Here is a 10,463-nt window from a genome sequence, read left to right as displayed (position 1 = left end):
AAACTAGACAACAAGCAGAACATTAGGCTACAAGATCATCTGAAACAACAGAGGTGAATACAAGTAAGCTGCCAATCCTGTAATGCCTGTGAAGCATCTGTAATTACAGCCTGAGGCCTCAGGAGGAGATCTGGGAGCACAGTTGCTGCGAAGTTACTGGCCTATTGCATTTTCAATTAAAACCTGCCAGGCCCAAAGGGACTATGCTCAGATGGAAGAGGAATTACTAGCTGTGTTCTTCCAAATGGAACTGTTCTATCAGTTCACCTTTTGGCACACAATGGACATGAGTTCCAACAACATCCCACCAGGAAGCAACATGGAAGAGACACTACTGAACTCTGAATGTGATCCAAATTGTGTTTCAGAGACTTTGGTCCTGTGAGGTAAGGAGATGGTACTGACAATAGAAATCATGGCTAATTAAATGGAATACAATGTAGGTGACTTGATGATACAGGACAGAGGTCTACAAGACAAACTCTCTGATGAGCATTGGGATGCTTTAGTCACAACAGGATGGAACATACACTTCAGATGAGTAAGCCTGAAAGGAGCAAGATGTACTCACCTGAAACAAGTAGAAGGGGAGCCATGCATTTAAAACAAGACTGTGTTTCAAGTGAGCACAAAAGTGGATTTAAGGATTGATGACAGTATAAAACAGTTCTGCATGTCACGCTTAGAGAATGGAGGCATGTCTGAGATAACCTTTTTGAGATTATTGGCCAGCCATAATTGCCAGCCAGACTGGAGCAGCAGAGAGTAAGCATCAAGACAAGGGGAAATATCACCTTAGAGGCTCAACCTGTTACTGAATGGTCAGAAGATACCTTTAATAAAAAAAGCTTCCACAGGTGTTTACTGAATGTAAGTTGTAGGACTATCTATGTGATAGGAAATCTGGCAGTAGAGGTTGAACCTTTCTGACAACATTCCACTAAATTTTATTGCTGTGCAACAGATGTCAGCAGAGATGACAGAATGGTGTCTGACATGGAAGTGCATACAAAAGATGTGGAACTGAACTCCATTATGCTGAAAATATTGCACCCATTGACATTCATTAATGCTTGCTGTACATTTATGGAGACCAAGCAGTGGATGTGAGCACTGTGAAGTAGTGGATAGAGTGCTTCAGCAGTGGCGACAGTGAGTCACCTCCACTGGTGCAGATTTTTATGAGTGCAACATTCAGGCTCTTGCTCATTGCTGGTGAAAAGCATAGCTAATGGTGGTGATTATGTTGAGAAATAGTGTTTTTTAGCTGAGAATTCACCTTATCAAATGTTGTTATTGTGTTCTTGTATCTGTTGTAGGTTCTAGAAAAATAAATAGGATAAATAGGATAAATAGGATAGAAAATTACTTTCAGAACACTCTACATAAAAAGTCAATCGAGTCCAGATAGATCCTTCATCCATTGATATCGTCACTCCATCATAGAAGGCCACCAGATTGGTCAGGTAATATCTGCCCTTGATGAAGATATGCTAGCTGTCTCTGATCACCTTCTCATCTTGCATGTGTCTTAAAATTTCTTCCAAGAAGATCTGCTCCATGATCTTCCCAGGCACTGACATGAGGCTCACATGTGTGTAGTTCCCCTGGGCTTCCTCCCTCCTTTTTTAAAAACGGGAGTGACCAGTCACTGGGGACTTCACGTGACAGCCATGATTTTTCAAATATGATGAAGACCAGCTTGGCAACAACATCAGGCAGTTCCTTCAGGATCCTGGGATTAATGTCCTCCTGCCCCATAGACCTGTATGTGTTAAGTTTCATCAGGTGGTCTTAAACTATCTCCTTGCATACAGGGGGAGGGATTTTATTCACCAATCCCAGCATAGAAGTTCAGGAATGTGGGAAATGTGGGAAGCCTGACTGCTAGAGAAGATTTGAGGCAAAGAATTCATTGAGTAACTTGGCCTTCTCCATGTCTGTTGAACTCAGTTCTCCCTTCTCATTTACCAGACAGAGTACACTCTCCTTTGTTTGTCTCTTCTAACCAGTGTACCTGCAGAAACCTTGCCTGTTATTTCTTATCCCTTGCCAGGTTCACATCCAGCTGTACCCCATCTTTCCTGATTCCATCGCTGCATGTCAGAATGGCATCTCTATATTCTTCCTAGGTCCCACGTCCCTACTTTCACTGCCTGTACATTTCCCTCTCACACCTCTGTTTGACCAGAAAGTCCTTGCTCAGCCATTCTGGTTTTCTGCCTTCTTTGATTTCTTACATATGTTAGAGGATGCAAGAAGATTATAATGGCTACAGGAGGTTGGCCTAAACACTAGATAATCAAACTTGGCACTGCTTTATTTACTAATAAAAATTCTGCCATTAAAGCTGCCATTAAAACTGAATTACAGATAAATGCAGATCATATCAAGTAAACAGGAAGTCCAGAGAGTAACAGAGTTGAAGAGACAGATAACTGAGAACTAATTAGAGACAACTAGAAGACAAGAGCAGACCAGGTCAAAGCCAGGTCCTGGAGGATTCGAAGCTTTGGTCAGTTGCTTAGCTGCTTTAGGTACAGTGGCAGAAGTTTGGCTTATGAGACTCACAGAATCATGCTTTTCCAGCCAGAGGATGCGCCTGGTCAGAATGACAGAGAAACTGCACAAAGCAAGTCTTACGAGCTTAGCAGAAGGGCACTAATGGACTATGAAATGCTTACAGCCTATACTGGTTGATGTGTTGCCACAGAGCAATGGCACTGAGCGGAGCAAAGGCAGAAACAAGTCCCAGACTAACAGTACTCAATAGTACAGCCACTCAAAAGCTGCATATTTAATAGAATAGAAAGCCTAGCACGTGATCTTGATACAGAAAAAATCATGAGAGATGGCAATGAATTGGGGTGAAGTGGCAGCTGGATGTCAGCAAATGCTCGCACAGAGATTTCAAAATAACAGCAATATCAAGTAAAGGAGCAAAGACTGCAAGACACAGCAGTCTGGTGGAGGAATCCAGCCTGTAAGAACAACTGCTATGAAGCATCTCTTTAAATAGATTTTTCAAATAAAGAGCCAATTAAATTAGAAAAACATGGTGCAGAATTTATCACACCTAAATTCAAACATCAAATTTGTAGATATCTCCCATCAAAGCTGGTTACATTAATCTCCATTTGCAGTTAGTAGAAATAATAGACATGATTCATCTCAATTATTTGAGACACCTACTTTAGAATGACGTGACTTGTGCCCTACTAGTACTTGTTTCTCTCCATTTTCTAAGAAGGGGGTTTCAGTGATTAGCTCAGATGGAGACATCTGCATGTGGCCTCATAACTACCAGCCAGGGTGTCGTACTGTGTTTTACCTCCCATTAAGCACCATGCAGGAGGCTGATTGCCATTTTCATATATGGAAGGCATTTTTTTTCCAGGCAGCAAAAGTGGCACACAACTACATGGGGTACTTTTCCACACATTATCTTGCAATCAGGACTGTCTTTGGGTTGATTTACAATTGTTGGATTGGCTTTTTGTGCACTTCATTCAAAATGGTCCCGTGGAGGTCACTAAGTCAGCAGACTAAAACTTTGATCACCATTTTTTCCATGACCTAACATGTGAAAAATCTGCATTAGCTCTGTGTTAAATACTAGTTGTAGCTCTTTCCATCTGCCTCTGTTCCACATGCTGTGTGCACCACCATCATCAAATGGATAATGGCTTCCAACAGAAGCTCTTTGCAGAGAAGAGGTCAAATTTCCTCTTGGAGACACTTGTGCCAGGTGAAATCATGGGATAATCCTGCTAGATGGTTTAGGATGCTATGGGAAAGGCCTCCACTGCAGCCATTAACCATAACACAACTAACTGCGGTGGGTTGTATTTTTGCAATCAGGCTTTCAGCTGTACAATATTAATGTAAGATAGGAGTAACAATAATAGAAAATGAAGTTACATTAACTTAAAAAATTAGAGAAGTTTATTACAATTTAACAGTTCTTTAATGCTACCACACAAAGTTCAAATGTTCATAATGGAAATGATGTGAGGTCAAGTGAGCTGTTTTTAAAATAAACCTTGAGCTAATATCCAAGGACAAAGCTAGTACTGACTTACTGCACATTCCAATGAGGAATGGAATATCAGTATAGAAGGCTACTGATAATTTCTTACAGGCCTTGGCATCACTGGGTCTTGCAGTGGTGGTGCTGAGAGCTGGATCCTGAGCTCTTTTTCTCCTAAACCTTCTGCTAATTTCAAATGGAATCATCCCTCTACAAGGACTGAACAAAAATTGTAGGACAAGGATCTAACAATATAAGGAAAAGTGGAGGCTGTTAAGTCTGAGAGTTTTACCTCTAGAGCCTGAATCTCCCCTTGTAAATATAGTCAATGTGCTGCGGTTAGAATTATCACATCCTAAGGAGAAACTTGCTGTAATATGAGTCTTGCAATATTTTACAGAGGCATACTTAACCTCTTAATGTGCATCATGCAAAGATTAAGAGGCAGCATTATTGCTTGCAAAATCACCTGCTATTTCCGGGAAACAGTCATTTGTTGAACCTGTCCTTGTCACTAGCATAAGTGTAATGCTTTTAATAATCTCCCATTCCCTAAGTGATGTGTTTGCATCAAAAAGATGGATATGCTATAGCTGGCAGAATTTTTTAAAGACTGTTCATTTCTATCTTGTTCTTCTGGTGCCATCTAGAGGTTTGATTTTTAGTTCTACTAAACAATATAAAGTGCTTTATTATATTTCAAAAGTTTCTTTTAAAAACTGTTTTAAAAACTATTTCTTTTTAAAACTTAACACCACATAGGGTACTATTATCACTGAACTTCTGTTTCCATGAAAGAGTAGATTAATGTAGTATACACAGCTTTTTAAGGTGTGGAATGCAAGTGAACTTCATGGGCTGGACAAAGGTATACACTGGAGGCAAACACTGTCACATAAAAAATAACTTTTTCTCATAAAAAGTACCTGTAAATTGGCCTTAGGAAAAACTTTCATAGAACTTGTTTTCCTCGAATAAAGGGCAATTTATCAAAGCTAATTCAAAAGAAATGGGTGCTCAGAAGAAATGCAGCCTTGCCAGCCTTGTTGCAGACAGCCAACATGACAGTCACAGCCGTGGTGTTTGTCCTGTTACCACAAGTGGGTGACATTTTATCTGCCTCCTCTGACAAAGCAGCTTTGTTTCATGCCAGCACTGCCTAGAAAAGCACAGCATGAAACTCAGGCTACACAAAATTTACCTGAAATTTACCAGAAAATCATCCTCAAAGACTTTTTTCTTTACAGTAAGAGAAATAGTTAATCCACTGTAATGAGGCCCTGAAATTGTAAAAATCGTAGAATCATAGAATAGTCCATGTTAGAAGGAACCAATGAAGATCATCAAGTCTAACTCCTTGCTCCACACAGTACCACCAAAAAACATACTATGTCTGACAGATTTGTCCAGATGCTCCTTGAACTTGGGCAGTTTGGGGCCATGACCACTGCCCTGGGGAGCCTGTGCCAGTGTCTGGCCATCCTCTGGTGAAGAACCTTTTGCTTATAGTCCACCTGACCCTCCATATCACAGCTTCATGCTATTCCCTTGGGTTCTATCTCTGGTCATCAAAGAGAGATCAGTGCTGCCTCCCTGTTTCCCCTTGTGAGGAAGCCATAGACAAGATTCATGTGCACTATGAATGAGATCTCTGTTGACCTCCATGGGGGTAGGCTCATTGACATCAGATCTTTTGAAGCAATTCTTACTTTCTCCCCTTCCTCCTTCAAAATGTTTATTAACTAAATTAAGCCTGTGAATAATGTGCTCAAATGCTAATGTGCCTCATCATGAATTCTGTCTGACAATCACCAGAGCATCTTATTTGTTCCTCTAATAGCCACAGGCTTGTATAGCCCCTCTGGGCAACTAGATGCACATTCCCTCTGAAAATATTATCCTTTTTTAACAGAGTTAATCTGATTCATTTCCTAGCACTGGTAACGAGATTTTTAAATATATACAGGAGAATCAAAGCTGTACTGAACACTGAAAAATGTGAAACAGTTTATTGGAAGTCCTTAGCCTTCTGAATGCCGTGTTCCTGCAAATGATAATTTCTGTACTTCAGCGGAGGATTAACTGTCATAATAAATTATTTCTTTTTGCCTGAAAGGAAATAAGTGAAGCTTGCTTAACTAAGAAGGCCAGCTAAAGGTATAACTGAGACGAGGCTAACCTTGTCTCCTGTGCCCAAGGATACCTCTGAAAAGCTGCCATAACATGCAATAATTTGATAGTCTCAGCTAAAATTAACCTGTGTACTGTAGAAGGAGATAAGAAAAATATTAAATTCTTGCTGATACTCACTTTGTGTGCTACAGAGACTGGCTCTGCTGCTTTGTGAGACTGCCTTAGCAAGATTTTGAAAACCTTAAAGGCCTTAAAGACTAAATTAGAATAGAAAGGAAGAAAAATTGAGTTATGTAATTGAAGGATTTGATTAAATTCTTGTGATAGCAGATCCATAGAAATAATACTTTCTTACCTTGTTATGTACTTGAAGCATTACTTTGCTTTGTGCTAAAACCTCCTATTTAAACTATTTCATGGTAATGTCGTGTTCTTGAGTGCTGAACCTTGTCAATTACTTTCACTCATTGACTAGACATGTTGGTTCCACAGTAATTTTTCACCCGCAAAAAAAAACATTTTTGATCAATGTGTAATGTAACTCTCGGCTCTTTGTTTTGTATTTATACATAAGCTCACCTTTCATAGAGTCTTTAAAAAACTTTTTATTTAAAAGCAGATTAACATCTAATAAAGTGTGATTATTTCCTTTACAGAGCTAGGCTGTTGTTTTCTTCATGAATTCTCACAGATGATGGTGAACTGCAAAACAGGCTTGCACTTGAGCAATTTGAAATCACAATGAATCTATCACCAAAAAATTTATGTTCAAACAATTGGGTTCTTATGCAGTTTGCAGTCAGCAAACTCTCATATCCTCCTTCAGTGCTGGGAACTAAGATGAACTAACAGAAATGGAGGAACCCTCACTAATTTTGCATTTAACATGCTCATATGAGAGGTAGGACTTATAGGTGTAGTCTTTTTTTCAGTGTCTATTTAGTAGTCACACAAAGGGAAAAACATGAAAAACTGGGAGAAGCAGCACTTCACATACAAATGCAAAATACAGAGAAGATGGGGGATTAGTGCACTACCTCTGATGGTCAGAGATTTAGGTTCAAAATCCCCATGGATTTAGAAGAGGCAGAAGGGGAACGACTAAATGTTGTGATGTTGTTCTCCTGTCTCCTGGATGACTGTTCTAACCTACGGTATTTGACCGTTTGTAAATTGTCTTCTCACGTCCTCTGTCTCAAAATATTTTTGAATCAAATTATTTCTTTTTCAGACAAAAAAAAAAAAAAAAAAAGGAATTCTATATCACCTAGATGACAGATATAAAATCCAACAGTAAATATATATATATAATATTATTTAAATATATTATATGTATTTATTTATATAATATATGTATATTTATTTATATATAAATATATATATTTACTGTTGGATTTTTTTTCAACTTGTCTACTGGGTAAAACAAACAGAAACAAAACAAAACAACGATAAATATTTCTTCCATATTTTCAGATCTGAGCTATGGCTTTCAGCCATGACCCTCAAACACAGTTACTTTCCTGACACTTGTACCAAACACCTTCACATCCAGCTTCCCTGGTGAAGATTCTGCAGTGCTTTTTGTATAGACACAGGTCGTGCAACCACCCTTGCCTCCCACAAGGTTCCTTTATCCTAGAGACTGAGAGAAGTCAAAAGAGAGGAGGGCTGTATCTGGGATGTTTGTATCACTATCACCACTATTTCTCACTGTTAAACTCTTAGCTGAAAGCTGCTTAGCAAATAACAAGGGCTTGTCTAAGTAGGTAAATTACATTTTACTGAAATAGAGAACCTGATCTAAAAAAAAAACAACCATCAAAAACAAAAAAAACAGTGCTGCAGTCATATATTTCATGAAAGATATGAACAGTCTTTTGAAGATATTCATATATATAAATATATCATATTTAAATCTTAGCTTAGCAGAACATTACACCATCTATGGGAGAGCTTTTTTGTTCATTTTGGATAGAGGAGAATCAGAGGGGTAATTATCCTAAATGACTGAGTTATATACATGTCTTTTGATACCAGTTTGATCTTGCATCTTGGTCTGTATTGCAAAGAGTGAAATTAATATCATAAGTGCCACCCATTGACTGTGATTAACCATAATTTGCATTTATTGAAAGTTGATTGTCTGCATGCTACCAGCTGTGAAATTGTGCAATAAGCAATAATTAAACAACGAAAGAGAGTAAACAAAACTAGTTAGGTGTGATTTGGAGCAGTGAGTAGCAAAGGTGACTTTCAAAGTTTTATTAGCACAATGCAAGAAAAACAAAATACAACCATGTAACCTATGCTTCAATGAGCAGACAGTAAACATCTGTAAAACTACTGAGCTCTACTAAAGAAAAAATCACACTACAAAATAACAATATAATTACTAAATAGAGACTATCCACTAAAGTTATGCAATCAGAGGCTTCAAAGCCAAAGGGACTGTATGTGTAACAGAGCGGGAATAATTTCTGAGCATGTAACTACAGTTCACTACCTTCATTGATGAAACATTTTTTCTCAATTTTCTCAAGAGGGTGCTCAATGGGTTTTGTTGAAGGTGTAGAAATAGAGGTTTACTGTAGGCTTACGCAATCTGCCATTGCCCACAAGGAACTTCGGGAAGGCATTTAGCTTTTTCTATTTTGAAGTACTACACTATTACACATAGTCAATGATTTCAGTGCATATGTGTACAGCACTGTAGCACAGCTACCACCCTAAAGCAAACTCCTAAAAGCTCAGTTTCCATTTGGAGAGTACCAATTAGTTATCTGTGGGAATACCTCAGCTACAGCTCACATATACTACTTTGTTCATCAAACATAGTTACAGGCTTTACTTACTGGCATTTTATCTTGCCCCTGGGTTCTAGGTAGAACTAGCTCCTGATGGTGGTATTACTCTAGGTTTTGCAAGCTGGCCTTGATTAACTTCAGGTATTTTTTCACCATGTCTGTATACACTTACAGTGACATCTACTGTTTCCCCGCCATATTTGTTCTTGACATAAATGCTATATTTGCCCGAATCTTCTGAGGTCACTCCCTTGATTGTCAAACTGGCATATTTTCCTTGTTCCAGTGAAACCAAATAATGCTCATTAAGCTCGAGAGTCTTGTCATTCTTGAACCAAACCACTTCTGGGTCAGGGTTTCCAAACACAGTACAGGTCAGATTCAGAGTCTAAGGAAGTTAAAAAAGAAATATTTTTAAGGATTGGCCAGGTTTGTTTAAACAGAATATTCTCAGTATTACTTTCAGACACTTCTTACTCCTAGTAAATTAAAGTAAGACAGGTAGCACGTTCTTGAGGACTGAAAAGTAGAGTTTCTATATTTTTTGCTTCCACTGAGATTTTCCACCATCTTACCAGTGACTGTGATGCAGTAATAGCCCCGAGGTAAGATTCTGAATACTAAGTAGGACTGCCAATGCAGTCCTGCCTGCAGGAGACTCCTGGCAACCTGTTAGTTTGACATGATATTCAGGCAATGATAGGTTTAAAAACAACCTTGAAGATTCCCTGAACACAGTAGGGAAGAGAACTGAGCAAATCTTTTCCAACCTAGGCCTCTGGAGGTTATTGCTCAAGATGACATTAAAAAAAAAATCACTTAAAAAATAGTACATAACATGAATCATCAGACGTTGATTACAAATGCTGCTGACTCGTAAAATGGAAATATTTTATGAAGACTAAATAATTCATAAAGGTTGTGAAAGTGTTGCGTGCATACTCAGTGTGTTAAGAGAATAGCAAAAATGACTTTGTAGATGATCCTGACAGTCCAGGTATTTTCTCAGAACTGAACTAGGACTAAAGAAGCTCACAAAATTTTGATGGTTATTCTTCCAAATCTATATAGATTGCTTTCTGAATCCCATTTTGACCATTGTGTATGTGCACAGATTTTATGCATTTATGTAATGATGACAGAATACATTAAGTAATCATTTCTGAAGTTGCACTGATTACTGCCTACTTTGTCCATCTTTTACTGAATTCCATTTATACAAAATTCTTGCCTATGTAACTTATCTCAGTATGAAAATTTTATCACTGTGTTAAAAAAATAATTAAATAACTTGTACCAGAATGACCATCCCCTCACAATTACTCTTTAAGATCCACAGATTCCTGACCAAGAGGAAGCAGAGAAAATCCATCCTTGTGCACACGTGCATGTTTTTTGCACTATTTTTTCTTGAATTCTGATGAACAAATAGATATGATATTACACAGTGAGAAAAAAAAAAACCTGACAAATTTTAAGTGATTGGAAGTGCTATG

General features: G+C 38.2%; 1 protein-coding gene across 2 annotated transcripts in view; it reads right to left on the bottom strand.

Moving 5' to 3' along the window:
- Positions 1-8,261: 8,261 nt before the first annotated feature.
- Positions 8,262-10,463, bottom strand: part of MYOM2 (myomesin 2) — a 74,407-nt gene continuing 72,205 nt past the window's right edge. For both annotated transcript variants that reach the window (XM_042890678.1, XM_042890684.1), the window contains one exon: positions 8,262-9,355. In XM_042890678.1, coding sequence (XP_042746612.1) covers positions 9,041-9,355 — 315 coding nt within the window. In that variant the 3' untranslated portion in view covers positions 8,262-9,040. The remainder of the gene's footprint in view (positions 9,356-10,463) is intronic.

The sequence above is a fragment of the Lagopus leucura genome, unplaced genomic scaffold, assembly GCF_019238085.1.
Source record: "Lagopus leucura isolate 7727_CA_CO unplaced genomic scaffold, USGS_WTPT01 Super-Scaffold_73, whole genome shotgun sequence".
Taxonomy (NCBI): domain Eukaryota; kingdom Metazoa; phylum Chordata; class Aves; order Galliformes; family Phasianidae; genus Lagopus; species Lagopus leucura.
This window is presented reverse-complemented; position numbering and strand designations above follow the sequence as displayed.